Genomic DNA, 15509 nt, shown 5'->3' with positions numbered 1-15509 from the left:
TATGGATGAATGGTTTGATTTGAATCAAAGTCATTGGGTAGTTTTGCAAAATTTAATGTTCTTTTTCAATATTTCTGATGTTAAAGTCGTGAGATATCTATGAACAGATACAATTCAATTACCATAGCATTGATAAATAATTTATGCAGTCACAGCAAAAAATTATGTTGTTGCCATCCTGCACCACGCTCGTGAAGAAATATCGCGAGCATTTACTCAACAGTGGAGCTACTATTACATATTGGGATATAAATTATTGCAAATGTATAAATGTAGTATTTCTTTCATTGATAGACTCACATTTCAGCTGAAAAAATCAACAGTCAATATTAAATTATGTGTACATTGTAGTTTTCTTGTGGTTAATACATTTCATATTAAAAACATTAATTTTGTGGGTGATCAAAAGATTGTAATTTTCGTATTACCTACAAATATATTGTGTGCTCAGAAGTGAGGAATTTAGATAACTAAGTGGTAAGTACTTGAACTAAACAGAAGTTGAAATTGTCAAGGAGACCCAGCTCACAACTAATACTCGAAAATATAATAATGCCTGTCAAAGCAAGAGTTGATAGATAGTTAAGTTACTGCTACATGGTATACCACCTGTTTGAATATAAAAATAATAAATGTTAACCCAACTTGAGTTTCCAGGGAGTAATAAACAAAATAATTATTACGATTAGCAGTACGTTTATATAGGTCAAACAATTAAGAGCAGCACTAAGCCGATATTTCCGTGGGCTGAACCTCCTGCTTTACTTCTTCTACTTTGTGGACCAAATTATTAGTTCCCAAATCCACATCCTTCTCGACCACTTGTTCAGGAATCTCGGGCGACCCTTCATACTGTTCCTCGTGGTGGTTTTCCTGTTGCTTTTCCTCCTCGTCTGGAGGCGGAACTATAGGTATTGCTGCTTTTGGTCGTTTCAGCGGTGTTGGACGGGGAACCTGATTCTGAGTGCTGTAGTATGTAATTCCTGTAGGCACGTACATTTCTGAAGGGGCTGCAGGTGGGGCTGCAGGCGGCTGTAAGACAAATAAGCAAAAAGTTAGCACCATCATATTAGAGTTTACTATCGCAAAAATTGGACACTTACCACGGCTGGGAAACTTTGGAATGGAGGAAAAGCTGCTGGAAATTGAGCGGCTGGAGGCGCAACATAGTTCAAGATGGGTGGATTCGGGGGTGCCATGAAGGGTGCTGTTGGTTGTGGTCCAGGAGGGAAAATTCTCGCCGGAGGCTGAGAAGGAGCTATGAAGGCCGGCGCTTGCGTCACCGAAGGATAGTTAGGGGGAAATGGAGCTCCGGGCGGCAGAATCGCAGCATCTGTAGGAACTGCGGCCGCCAGAGGTGCTGGCACCTGCGACGGCTGTCCACCCTGAGCGTCAGGGTACACTTGGTGCTGCTGGTACCCTTGATCGTAGTATGGACCAGGAACAGCGGCAGGAGGCTGTTCGTACGCAGAACTACTTTCAGGGAGAGACCTTTGCCTCTGAGACGAGTATCTCTTGGGCCTGTTGGCTGAACTTTCTTGTTGCATCCTGGGAGGTACGTTTGCCTGGCGCCGATCTTGCGTTGCTAACTGATTGAATGGCTCTCCTTTGGGCTCTACAACAAAGGAGGGAAAATTAAATATCAAAGGTACGCATGAAAAAATGCAAAAACTGCCAAGAAAACATGAAATTGACCGCGTTTTTTGGAATTAGATTCAGAAATCATCAAAGTTTGCACAAAAAACAGAATGTGAAAAATTCTAATGAATATTTATGTATAAATTATTTTGATAAAACAAGCGCTGAATTTTTTTCTGAAATTATTTTTTTGTCATCCAATTCATGGTAGTTTTTGAAAGGATGAGTTAAAGGTTTTAACCATCTATTTAAGGTAATTTCAAAGATTCTTTACAAACGTTGTTTGTCATAAAAATCTACTAAAAATCAAGTTTAGTCGCACTTTATAGCCTTGTTGGGATGAAGATATACTATTTTTTTTCAAAATTTTGCTTGGAAATTTTACTGAATACCATTTTTCACTGTGAACAACATTTAACACTGTGAAAATCAAGACATCGATATTACAGGAAAAATTTAGTACAATTTGAGTAATATGTGGCTGATATCACCTATTTATAAAATTGATTTCACAATAGCTTCGATAGGCGAACAAAAAGTAACGGGTGGCTAAAAATTGAGGGGCTGTAACAGCTGCTGTACAGTACAAGAGCGTGGATTACTTTTATCATTTATAATTATTTCAATTTTTAGTCACCCATTCCTTTTTGTTTACCTAAGCCATTATAAAATCAATTTAAAAATAAAAATTAGCATGTTTATTTTTTAACAAGAAAAGTTTAATATTTATCACTAACTGTTTCAGAAAAATGCCTTAATTTTAGAAGCAGGTTTTATGTACGAAAAATTTAACGATAACTTCCACTTACTTGTCTGCCTTCTGAAGTCTCTGCTCTGGATGGGCTCCATATTGGGATCTTTAATAGATAGATTCTTGATATTATTTTCAAGACGCACGATCCTATCAGCGCCGTCATCTTTCATATCCCTGAACGGCGCAGATCCCTTTCCACCTCTACCACGGCCCTCGATGGTTCTGCCGGTGCCGCGGATTATCCTACCAGAGGGGCCTCCGCCCCTGCCTCGACCACTCTTTGTGGGCTGGTTGGTGGGTCTTGGCGGGACCTCTTCCTCCGGGACAGGCTCCCTGTCTCTACCGGGCGTACCCTTTCTTGGTCGAGGGTTCAGGACTTTCTTAGCGGGAAGTGAAGGGAATTGGTTCTCGTTGTCAACCTGGATATCCTCTGGGCCATCACCACCTTCACTACTTGGTCTACCTCCTTCAGACTGTCTGCGAGGCCCAGCGCCTCTGCTAGGAGCTCCGCCGCCTCTTGTTGGCTTAGAGTAGGCAGTTTCGTCTTCCCAATTACGGTCGTATTTGTTAGGTCCTCGCCTGCGAGACAGAAAAAAAGCAGTTCTAGAGTGGCTCCAAAAATATTTTAAGACATAAAATTTGATTTCAATGACTTTTCCTTAATATTTAAGTATCATGGGTAGGTCTGCTTTTTTGCAAAGGGGGTAAATATTTCAAAATATTATTTTGTTTTTGTTGTTATAGTTTAATTTTGTTTATGTTGACGGGCAAAATTTGTTTCTGTTATTGTAAAAATTATTTTTAAAAGTTACGCAGAAAAATTATAAAATACATATTAAACGTGAAATTATAGTTGGTTTTAGGAAAAATTTGTTGGTTTTGAAAAAATGATGATTTGAATTCCAACCACAAACCAGTTAACTCACAGCCCTTATCATACAGTGGAAAATATAGTAAAATTTTAGGTTCTCAATTAAATTAATTGGTTATTTCGCTAATCACCCATATCTTCTCCTCCTTCTCGCTCTAGGTGGTCCTTCTTCGCTTCTAATATCATATCCATAGGAATTAACTAACTCAACAGTAGACTTAGGAGCTTGGTCAAGTTCATTGAATTTGTCATGAGACCATCTGTCCGTGCTCTCTTTCCATGGTTTCTTAATTTTGTCATCCTTTTTGCTTTCTGGCCTGAAATATTAGAACTGTCAATAATGTAGATTGTTTGAAAGTTAGAAAGCCTTACGTTTCCTCCACTTCGTCAGCTCCTCTGTCATCGTGCTCGTAAAAGTTGCCTTTCTTAGGAATATACTGCGGATTTCTGCGATCTTCGTCATCATCTAATTTCTTTTCTTTCGCCGGCAAGCTTTCTTGACCATCGCCTTCCTCTCTCTTGTCACTGTACCCTTCCTCATCGTCCGCAGTGCCCTCCTCATCCTCGTCTTCCTCCTCTGTTCCGTCCTCGGTGTCCCTCTTTCGCAGCCTGTCTGTGATCTCCTCCTCAGAGTCGGCACTCTCGTAATCCGATTCTGTCTTGGTAGTGGTGGTGGTTGTGGCCGAGGTGTCAAGATCCTTGAAAGGAAACCATTTGATTAGTAGTGCTATTACCGGTTGAGGTGTAATTTCATCAGATATAGCGCAAATTGAAAAGGCCAATGAGTGATGTAGGTTAACGAACGGGCGTATGATCGTAATCCATGTGACCCGGCGTTTGCTCAAGCATGCGCGCAAAAACAGGAGCAGTGCGAAATTCGATTCCGTCTGCGTTTGTTAAGTTTCCTGCGTCATAATTTCATGCTCGCGAAATAATATCAATCATTTTGTTTTGAAAACAATTTTTAGAAACGTTCTATGCGCGCTAAAAAGGACATTGACCATACAAGGTTGTGACGTGAAAGGTACACCCATTGGAATGTGAACATCTTAATATTGAAAGACAAGCTTAAATGTGGCTTTTCGTACCATTATGTGATGAAAAGAATTACACTCACCATTTCTGGTTCTTTAGAAGGTTCCGGGTCTTCGCTAGCTTTCGGTATTTCCACCTTTTCGGAAGGACAGTCGTCCGAGTTTTTATTTGTGTCCGACATCTTTGAAAAGCAGGGTGACCAACTGAAAATTTGTATAGGTGCAGCGTTCGGCTTTGTTGCCTTTTCTTTATTTTTTATTTACTTATTTTCGTTTTAAGCGATTCAAATACAGTAACATCATTCATTGCGGTTTGGTATTTCAGGAGAGTTTGTAAAACTGATTGTTTGTAATTCTGGCCAATTTGAACATTTTTCCAGCCCATCCTAAGCTCTCGGGTTTTATAATGTTGGCTATTGTACAGTCGGCGCGGGTAATCTTGAGGGCGGGCTCATTCTCTCTCCGTATCTTCCTCTTTACTTGACCGCATTTTTAACCCATTTTTTCACATAGAATGGTAAATAACTACAAATCACCTTAAATACTAAATTTAAAAAAATCACGCATTAAATTGTATAAATCGTCCTGGTCCCGGCAAAATTGCGCAACGCTCAACAAACACCCAAATTTACATTGTCGAATTGATTGTTGACCTTTTGTTGCAATAAGGAAATTCTCGTTTGGTTGTTGAAAGTTACGCAATTTTGCCGGGACCAGGACGAAATGATCTTTTGATTTTATTTTTATCCTACACTTCTTTCATTTTCAAATGAATATAACAAATAATAATATTTTCATGTTGAATACTGTTTTCACTACATACATAAATAGATTTCGTTATTTATGTGGTTGTCTTGGTAACAGTATAGTTGAATTTAAAAATAACATTGCAATTTTTACTAGTGAGGGAAAACAAAATACAAAGTAATTTGAATGCAGCAAAATGCAAGAAAATCAGTCAACGGTGCCTAATCCAGTTATTGACGAAGGCGTAATTAAATCGTTGCAAGAAGACTGGAACAAGAAAATAGCTGCTGATGCCAAATACTGGTTGGAAAACGATGCAAAAATTCGAGCCATTACAGACGCGAAGAGTTACGAAGAATTTTGGTAAGTTATCAATATTGACAAACAAGTAAAATTAGTTTGACTACTAGTTTTTTTTATTATAAATATACCGTTCTGTTCTCAAAGCTTATAAATAAAAAAATGTTTGTGTAAACCACTGCAATCATGCAAATGGAAAATGATAGAAAAGTTATTTTAATCCATGATAGCATTTTTTCATAATGCATCTATAGCGACATTGTCAAAACTGCCCACTTGAAGCCCATCTCCAGAAAAGAATTTTCCGAAATGAGAGGCAAGAAGGAGAGAAAGGAATATTTTGCGATGGCTAACACTTCAGCACAAACTTTGCCATCTCACTTCTCTGAAGAAACCTCTGCTGATGTAAGCTGTAAATTAAAATATTTTTATTACATTGCATTATTTGTTAATCAAGATGAATTAGTTTTCTACGCAGTGAGGAGTTATCTAAAAAATTCTAATTTATGTGAAGGTCAAAACTTCTACAGAATTTGTTGCCCTATGGAACAAACTAGATTATAGAGGAAGGGGAATTTTGCTGAAGAAATTAGACGCAGATAAACTGCACCTCTTCTTGCAAGTAGAAACTCCACCAGGAATGCTAGGAGACTTGACGAAAATCATAGAATATACACCAGATCTTGAGACTTGGATGCGAAAACTCCTGCAATCCATGGTGTCATCCAAGAGGTAAAATGGTTAAAACCTATTGCATTACATAGCAATCAAGATACCGATTACAGGTTCGCACTGAATTTGCTATTCTTAAATGAAGATGAGTTAGAATTTTATTCCAACGTCTTAGACGCATTGGGCAATGACGACGTAGTGCTGCATCTGAAGGAGAGATTTGGCTTAGTAAAACAACAGTGATTATTCCACTCACAGCATTTTAATGTCTCATATCATTTAACATTTATTTTTGTGGAGCAGTCTTCTTGAATTCAAAGGAATGAAAATAAAATGCAGATAAAATAATTGAAAAGAGAAAAATAGACTTTGAAGTGATTTAACACACATTTTGACCGGATTTAATCCTCAAAGCTTTAAAGGTTCCATTCACACAGACCAAATAAAGACCCTCGGGCTACCATTTTAAATAATGTTAATAATCAAGCTTGGCTAACAAACCTAAAAATTATATGAAATTTAACACTTGCCAGTGTTTAAATAAGTGTTTGAAAATTTTCCATCCACGCCTAGTTTATAGACCACCGAGTTGTTTATTTTCAATTTTGTGACTTCAAATTTCAGTTGATTAGCATGAAGTAGAAAGAAAAAGAAAAAAGTATGTAACATGTCTTTCAATCTACTTCCTGGGCTGGTGGATAATGTTAGGCCTAGCGGCAGGTCTGGCATCATGAGTTGGCTGAGGTTTGTCATGGAACGACTGCACCGCCTCAACTGGAAAATCAGCGTTGCCTCGCACAGGAGCTCCAGAAACACTCACCGTTTTGGGAGGACTGCAATTAAAAAAGGGCATCGTTTTAATTTGCACTTAAAAATTTGGGGGAAAACTACTAAATTTTACTTTTCTTATAATAATAACTTTGAGTACATTTATTATAAATCAGGTTAAAATTAGGAAGTTGAAACTAATAGAAATTATTATTATCATCCATTTATTGCAGGTTGTAATGCAGGCAAAAATACGCGATTTAGTGGAAAATTGTTTTTTTTAACAATGAAATAAATCATTCAAATTAAGATTTGATTGTTTGGAACGTTTATAATTTTTTTATATAAAAAATGAATCCTGCGAAGCTTCGAGCAGAAGATTTAAATATCACAGGTGAATTTTAGGTTTTTATTTTGTTCAGCAAAAAATATTCTCATAATATGATATGCGTGTTAATTATAATTTGCTATGTTGGCAAGTGTATCTGAACTTTGTACCTAGTGGAAATCTTCAGAGCATTGGTGGTGTCATCAATAATTTCGTCCTTCTCCTTGGAAGCACCCTCTGCCGCGTCTTTGGGGGGTTTGTGCTGCGTGATTCGCATTCCTCCGACCTTAACTGCAAAAAAGCCATACTGCGTCAAGAATTTAAATTGATTGTTAAATTGACGGTCAGCACGTTTGCCGTCAGCCTTGAGCCGACTTGTATTGCAGAGCATTAAAAGAAGTTGTGGCGCAGGAATGCTTGAGATTCGTGTTACTAAGCAAAACATACGCTTCGAAATGCATTACCTGCAGGAGGATGTCCACCCTTCAGCTCAGAATCATTCGGGGGCGAAGACATCTTCACGATTGGGAAATTACGCAGTTTTTAAAGATGCGGGCAGTCAGCGTGGTTGCTCACTTGGCAATATCACACACCTCTACGCGTTGAAAAATTTGAAGATAAGCAGTCAAAAGAGATCGCACACGTCGCACGTCGGCTGTCCCCTGGCTTATGGCGTTGTTGTCCTATGTTCTGTCTTTGCAATGTTGCCAAGCCTGACTGGCAGGGGGAAAAGAGATTTTGATTGGTTTTCTATATTAAAACCGATTATCAAAGGAGAAGTGGGATGAAGAATAATTGCTTTTTCCGAAGATTTTTAAAGATTAACATATTTTCCTCCTTTAAAATAACTACATATTAACTATTATTTTACAGCAAAGCAGCCAAAATATAGTATCAAATCAACTGTAATATTTCAAGATGCGTAAACCTTAAAAAACCGGTTAACGTTTGCAAATAACTGTCTGAACTGATCGATTGTGCTGCGGGTTGCATAGCGCTTGATCTGTTCACATCACATCCACTAGTCTCCCACAGAAGCGCGTTTGAAGGAAAATTAGGATTGGGCGCGAGCAGTAATGCCCTCTGCAAGTTGCAATCGGAACTCTGAGGCTCCCATTTGCTGCTCGGACCGATTTTGCCCAGTGCCACACCTCCTTTAGGCACCATCCCCTCTTTTCGGGTTCCCCTTCTTTTCAGGTACTCGGCAGTGTGTGGGAAAGTGGACTTCTTTATGTCTTGTGACCGATTAAAGAGGAGTGTGTAGTCGCATAGTGTTTATCTTTGGTTTTGGTACCTAGCGCAGCGGCAATCAGTGATGGTGTTGTGTTGAATGCAGCCGTGCTGGTCGCGTTTCCAGTGTATTTGTGGCGTGGCCCCGTTTTGATTTCATTCATTGTGCCGCTACAAAATAGGGAACCTTTTGGCGAACGAGAGGCAGCAGCAAGCTGACTTCCCTCGGTGCTGCCCGGCCACCATATTCCTGGAGAGCTGGCCTGATGTCATGGGTTGTTTTGGAAGTGCGAGCTCAAAAGCGGACCAAGAAGAAAACAAAAGACGTAAAGAGGCGAACAAAAAGATAAACCAGCAGATCCAGAAGGACAAGCAGGTCTACAGGGCCACGCACAGACTATTGTTATTAGGTATTTAAAAGCACTGAGATCTCAGCCCCAGAGCCCCAAGCCCGGCCCGCGAGGCCCCCGCCCGCACCCCCGTCCGCCCCCGAAACGCCTTGTTTTCGTTTTCGCACCGCTGCCTCTGTGCGAGCTGCGATTGCTCATTTATCGATTTATTTTAATTTGCCGTGTGTCTCCCCCTCAAGGTGCCGGTGAATCTGGGAAGAGCACAATAGTCAAGCAGATGAGGATTCTGCACGTCAATGGCTTCAGTGAAGAGTAAGTTTCCACATTATCTCTTTCTCTCTCTCGGTCCCATCCGCGGCTCCGCTGCTCGCAGCCCGAGCGTCCAGTCGGCCCCCGAGGGTGGTTCGGCAGCGCACCCCCCGCCGTCTCCATTTTTAAAGGGTGTGCTGCCCGCCCGCCCGCTCGCCCCAGTCGGTCGCAGCGGCTGCGAACCGCTCGACACCCATCAGCTGTTGGCCCGCGCGACTTTTGACATTTGCCGCAGAATGTCAAGTGCGATTACGCTTATTAATAGTATCTCTCTGTTTTGGGGCTTAATCACGATTTCGGTTCTCGCGTAATTGCCCCTGCGAACACCACACACACACACACATTCACACATACTCTCGTTCGCTTGCTCGCCCGCCCGCCCGCCCGCTCCACCGCCGGGGAAGGGGTGGCCGTAGATCGAGTCAGCGAACAAACGCGACTCAAGCCGCACCTTGCTCTCCTGCAACCCAATTCGGTCCCTTTTACCCTCACCAATGCAATTGAAATTCAGAAATAATTCCCATTTGGGGCTGGCTGCTGGAGAAATTGTCGCGGTTGTCTCCGAATCCGATACAGTTATTTAATGCAAAGATCCGCCAGGAAATTTCGCTTGAATTGTTAAGAAATAATTACAATCGTAATTTGAAGCAAAAATTCAAATTTCCTCCTCGAGAGAAAGTATGAAATGATAAAGACTAGACCAGTAGCTATATTTTTAAAATGTTACAACATTGAAAAGTAATTCTCTAGGTAAATTGGGATTTTTTTAACACCTAAAAAACTTGTCATTTTGATAAATACTGAGTAGAATTTTAAAATGAATCAATCAGACGCAATCCAATTCGAGTAAAAAAATGCTCCTTGCCTAATATCTAATAATAAGTTTGCAGTGAGTGGCTATCAAAAAATATTGCATGCTTGCGTAATCATCATTATTTCTTCTTCTGGTTGATCAATGAATTGTGTCTCTTCACAAACTTGTATTTCCATAGAATTACCTTGTTACGGCAATAATTAAGCAATTTTAATGATGTGCCATGATTCAATATTTTGCGGAAAACTTGAAAAATTTCTTCCTCTTTGAGAAAAACACTCATTCCTCTTTTGCTTAGATTGTTTTTTGTCTTGCTCACTCAGCCAAAGAATTTTATGTTGAAAATTCTCAGCTGCATCTTATCTGTTTTGCAAAACACAAATAATATCGTTCTTATTTGCCCTGACTCATTCGAATTTCATGGTGAACTAATTGCGTTTTTAATTGTTTCGACTGCTACAATCCGCCTTGCATTTTTGACGCGTCGTTCACCTGTTGCGGTGGTTCAAAGTGCATAATGCAAAATGGTCGGGCAGGCATAATTTGCTGCCGCGTTTGAGAGCACAGGTGCCGTCTACGCAGACTTTTGTTTGCCATACTGATTTGAGCTCCGCAACTGATGCTTCTGCAGCTGGAGCGCGAGTTTCGCAACTCTCGCCGCGAGTCACGTTTTGATAAGGATATTTTCTTGTGCAAAAGCGAAAATGAGAGCTGAGGTCTTTGCATCTTTTAAAGAACATTGAAAAATTTAGAGTGAACAGTTGATCAGATTGTTAATTTGTTTGATGATGAGCAATAATCATGATATAATGATCCTCATTAAACCGTAATTAAATGCCGTGGTTCCGAAGAAGAAATCACTTTTGAAAATAAATCCTATATATTTTTACCATTTTATTTCAATAAAAAACTTTCGGTATCGACCATCAACAGTTAGTGACACTATTTATTACACAACACAGTGATAAAATGTCGATCCTTTGAAATCCACGGCTTTTTTCACACTCGAGTGTACATTATATAGCACGCGGTGTCGAAATTTGTTTCACATTGTGCACGGCTGTCGGCGTTAAAAGGACTATTGCCGGCGCAAGTATGCAAAGAAGGCTCTTCAGGGCTGTCTGCGTCGTGACACGGACATTATTACGCCGAATCACACTGCGCCGGTCGGCTTGTCCAAACAAAAATGATTTTACTCTGCCTTTTTGCAATAGCTGCTGCTAATTGTCACGGTTCTTTCAACTAAATGTGAAAGAGACAATGAGTACGTTCTATTAGTGTCACATTTACAACATACTTGAAACTTTCTCGATCAGGTGGCAATCTATTGTTATTTTTTTAATGAATATATAATTTATTCAACACGAAAGTGTACAAGAAATTATTAAAAAAATAAATGCTGGAGTTTACAATTAATTTCATATTGGTGGGTTCAGTAAGTGGAAAGCATTGCAGGCGTGTCGTGTGAACACAGTCATATCTCTTTGTGAAAAAAGCTGACTTGTTTTGGTCAACCATTACAAGAGTAAAAAATTCAATTATGACGTATTTAAAATAATGTACGCAGCATCAGAGTTTTTATTTCTCTGTGATTTACATTCAACTTAGCCTTAAGTTGGTGTCAGGATAGTATTAATTAGAAATAATGTGTCACAAAAATATATTAATTTAGCTTCAATTAAATGCAAGTAAAAAAATATCTCCCTGAAATACTTGCCGGGTGGTAAAACGGGAGCCTGTGTTGTTAGATATATTTCCATGTTTAGATTTAGAGAGGTGTGACTCAAACTCGGAAGAATGTATAATCAAGGATAGGGGATAGGAAGTCTAAATGATTGAGTCATATAACAAACATTTTGAACTTTCTGAAATGGAAGCAAGGATAAAGCATTTCAAAATGTTTCGCTATCAAAAACATTTGATCCCTTTTTATGAAACCAACAAAAAATCATTGAAACGTAATACAACAGCAGACTTCGACTTTTATTGTACACTATTAATGTCGCCCATTAATTAGCCACTACGCCTGATGCTGTGACTGATCAGCACAGCTTTAACTGCTCAAAAACAGAATGGTTCTTTTTAATTTCGCACGCACACACCTTACTTTTTGCTTAACGTCACCCTAGTTTTCTTGCGCACAACATGCAAGAAATTAATTGTTAATTTTTACTTGCAAGAATTCAAAATTGGTGGCTATATTTTAAAAATTTCTCGATTTGAAACAATGCTATGCTCTCAATTTTGCCAGAACTTTTTGTCTACCCGGAGCTGAAGTCTATGTAATGGCCAAAATTATTTTAAAATTGCCTGTAAAATATTGAAAAAAAAATTGGAAAAAAAACTCAGACTACATTTTTCTAGAAGTTTTTGTTTCTTATAACCCTGTTTTGACGCAGCTTAATGGAACATGTGTCCAATTTACCTGTACGCGTTTTTCGATAATTCCTCTACTACACAAAACACAATGCGCTGCGCGAAATGGAGATGCAATCTGCGTGACGGACGGCGAGTTCAACTCAAAGCCGAAAAATTAGTCACACGCGCTCTTGCTGCGGAGAGAAGGAGTTAATTGAATAAAAGCGGTCGAGACGTTTGCGAAAAGACCGGTCGCACACAAACATGCGGCTGGGAGTCCGGCCGGCCGCAAAGAGTAGCGAGTGGGCGTCTTTTTCGCTGGCGCGGCGCAGTGTGGGTGGGACGGCGTTTTTAATGCCCACTTTGCAGCGGATTTTTCAACTAAAAGCACGCACAATAAAAAGCTTGAGCGCGGCGTGCAACCTAATACACACACAGCCGTAAGTGGCCGCGTTATTTAAATGCCGGCAGAGAGCGGGAAACACGACACCGTAATTTCATAGCACTGATTTACACTTATGTGCCTTTTCGAGACCGGCGGCGCGACCCGTCTCTTAAAGCGGAGCCTAATTTTTGTTAAAATTCGTTTCTACGACACACTACGATAGTGCATAAAAGCTCTCAAATTATATCAGATTTTTACTTCTTTAAGAATACCATTTTAGCAAACGCTACAATGTTTTGGTCAAAGACTGTTCTTCAACTACCGTTAGTTATGGACGTTTTTGACTTTGCTTCGTATCCTTATTTGTGTTGTGCTTATTACTGTCATTGTGTAGTCATATTTGGTACTTAGTAAACCGCACATAAAAATTCCAGACTGATTCGCTTCCCCAGGAGGAAAAGAAAACTAAAAGAGACGTGAATGAATTATGAAATGTCTTTGAATCCTCTTTAGCGAGTAGAGGACTTATGGACGCGTGGGACGGTGCCGATTTTTCCTCCTCTGCCCGTGAATTTGGAATATTATGTTGCACGCGAGCCTCACCCAGAGATTGATGGCGTATCTTGACCTCGGCTAATTGTTGTCGGTCGCTCCAGGTTCGCCTAACGAGTTTTTGATTAATGAGAGCCTGTGAATTTCAGCTCAAACCGATCCAATTTTCTTTGTCGGAGCGAAGAAAAGGAAAAGAAAGTGGCCGCGCCTCGTGGATATTAATTTCAGGCACAGGATTATTAACCAGACGACAGGCCAAAGAGTCTAATCCTTAATTAATTGCAGGCATATTCAATTTTTGCCCGCGACACAATAGCATTTCAATTAATCCGATCAAAAAGCAGTGATTGCGAAATAATATGCGAGCAGACAACGCAACACTAGCGTGCATGCACAGCCTTCGATTATTCACGCTCTGTTTTTCGACTGTCTCCCAAACAGCTTGTTTTGTGCCAGGCTAATGGCGTATTTTCAATTAGCAGTTTGCCCCTTGGCTTATCAAAATTAAACGAACGCCGGTCTGCCAGCACTTTTGTTCTCCGGGGAGTGCATTTCGTGTTCGTAAATTGATTTTGAGCTTGTAGCAACATATTTCAAGGATTGCGTTGTTGCGATAATGTTGCTCCTCTTTAGGCTTTTGGGCTCAAAATGCTTTACTTTCGCAAATGGAAAACATTTTCCTCCGTCTTTTTCCTGGTTAAGGTCACGCATTCAGCGAATAAGTGTTTTGTTTTGATGCTATCCTGCAAACCAGGCTGCAAAAGTAAAGCTCTCAACAGCACAATGCCACACATTGTGCGCCAGTGCAAAGCGATCCAGCGTGTTGGTTTTTATCGTTTTTGTGCCACTCAATTTTCCCAATTTCTTACGAATCTAGGTTGCACAAAAAGAAGTCACTACTTCTTTTGGTAGAAATGTTAGTTAGTGATGTTTTAGCCAAATGTAAAATACTTTTCAGCTCTAAATAGAGTGTGTATTTTATCAATATCGGCCATTCAAAACACGTAGGATATTACAGTTTATTTGAATGAATCAGGAGTGTCGTAGAGCCACAACACATTTTTTTACTTGAAATCGGATTTTTGACGTAAGCTAATAACTTAACGAAGGCTATGTTATTGAAAAAAAAATAATAATTTGACACCAAATTCCGAAATAATTGGTTCCAGCTAATTCCAGAAGAAAGATTTATTTTTCTTTTTGGAGATTCGCTAATATTATCTCGGTGCTCTGAATTACAATATATCGGTCTTGTGCAGTAAAATATATTAGAGATTTTATTTTCCCCAGATTTTTTAAACGAACATGCTCTAAAAATAATTTTTGAGTGATTAAAAACGAAAAAATTCATGTATGTGAAATTGGTTGAAATAAGTCAAAACCGTATTTGAAAAAATGCGTTCATTCCCAACACTGAAGCGATCAGGAGCAAAATGCAAGAGAAGTGCTACTCAGGTTGGGCGGCCGGTCAGTCAGCGGAAAAAGGTGAAATGCAACGAGAACTATCCGCTCCAAGGCTGGCCGATGTGACTGGTGTGCATAATCGAGTGCTAATGGCACAACAATAATCATTTTCACTGACAGGGGGCCACCAGAAGTCGCGGCTCTTTATTATTAAACGAGCGGCGCAAAGCAAGGCCGAGCGTTCGCTGCGCCGCGTGCATGTGTCACCGCGGCTCTAATGGCCGTTATTGAAATGTGACCACAAGTGCACCAATGCCACTTGCACCTGCTGCCGCTGCACTCGCGCGTTGTGATTATTATTGGATCGTGGTGATAGAATTGGTACTACTCTCAGAACGCGTATACAAAAAGGACGCGAATAAAGAGATTACTTGTTGAGTAATTCGAACGCGATTACATCTGTCTTGGTTTTGCAAATCGAAATACGATTAGAAGCTCAAGCACGATCGTGTTGGGCATGTTTCACAAAGACTTCATGCCGTAATTTGCAAGGTTTCAATGTGTTTTTGCACTGTTGAATCAATGTCGCCTGTCGCCGGAAATAAATTCCAAACACCAAAAGTTTAAAGTTGTCACCAAAGATCACGGAGAAAATAGCTTTTTATTCATCTCATCGGCATTTTATATACCAAGAGTTGCTTGACCTTTTTCAGTTGTCGTGACATCACCCCCAAGGTCTCGCCTTACGTGGAGAGCATCAAAGTCTTGCTGTTATTTTTTATGTTATGCTGATTGTAACACATTTCCTTTTTTGTACATGTTGTTGTAAAACACAGCGCACGGGTTATCATAACTTTTGTAAATAAAGACTTTGTTATTTTAACTGAATTGTCTTCGACACTCATGCGATCACACAAAATGCGACGGGACTTTCAGTTCTGTTTAAAAAAAAATGAACACGACATTTTTTTCTTATTCAAAAATCCACGTGTTTG

General features: G+C 39.7%; 4 protein-coding genes across 4 annotated transcripts in view; 2 read left to right on the top strand and 2 right to left on the bottom strand.

The window, feature by feature from the left end:
* Positions 1-38: 38 nt before the first annotated feature.
* LOC135938454 (protein CASC3-like) lies at positions 39-4496 on the bottom strand. Its single transcript, XM_065482095.1, has 6 exons — positions 4381-4496; positions 3636-3961; positions 3395-3580; positions 2448-2971; positions 1104-1615; positions 39-1032 (listed from the first exon to the last, which is right to left on the bottom strand). The coding sequence occupies exons 1-6, from the start codon at positions 4477-4479 to the stop codon at positions 727-729; spliced, it is 1953 nt and encodes a 650-aa protein (XP_065338167.1). The 5' UTR covers positions 4480-4496; the 3' UTR covers positions 39-726.
* A 651-nt stretch (positions 4497-5147) lies between these two features.
* On the top strand, positions 5148-6379 carry LOC135941200 (coiled-coil domain-containing protein 103). The gene is made up of 4 exons (XM_065486540.1): positions 5148-5407; positions 5599-5749; positions 5859-6076; positions 6130-6379. The coding sequence occupies exons 1-4, from the start codon at positions 5241-5243 to the stop codon at positions 6257-6259; spliced, it is 666 nt and encodes a 221-aa protein (XP_065342612.1). The 5' UTR covers positions 5148-5240; the 3' UTR covers positions 6260-6379.
* Positions 6260-7798, bottom strand: LOC135941201 (death-associated protein 1). The gene is made up of 3 exons (XM_065486541.1): positions 7577-7798; positions 7283-7403; positions 6260-6849 (listed from the first exon to the last, which is right to left on the bottom strand). Exons 1-3 carry the CDS (start codon positions 7626-7628, stop codon positions 6696-6698), a joined length of 327 nt encoding a protein of 108 aa, XP_065342613.1. The 5' UTR covers positions 7629-7798; the 3' UTR covers positions 6260-6695.
* The window catches only part of Galphas (G protein alpha s subunit), a 50829-nt gene continuing 42435 nt past the window's right edge, over positions 7116-15509 (top strand). Inside the window, exons 1-3 of the mRNA XM_065486539.1 lie at positions 7116-7178; positions 8525-8752; positions 8932-9004. Of these exons, the coding sequence (XP_065342611.1) occupies positions 7136-7178; positions 8525-8752; positions 8932-9004 (344 nt within the window). The 5' untranslated portion in view covers positions 7116-7135. The remainder of the gene's footprint in view (positions 7179-8524; positions 8753-8931; positions 9005-15509) is intronic.

This window comes from Cloeon dipterum, chromosome 3 (assembly GCF_949628265.1).
Source record: "Cloeon dipterum chromosome 3, ieCloDipt1.1, whole genome shotgun sequence".
Classification (NCBI taxonomy): Eukaryota; Metazoa; Arthropoda; class Insecta; order Ephemeroptera; family Baetidae; genus Cloeon; species Cloeon dipterum.
This window is presented reverse-complemented; position numbering and strand designations above follow the sequence as displayed.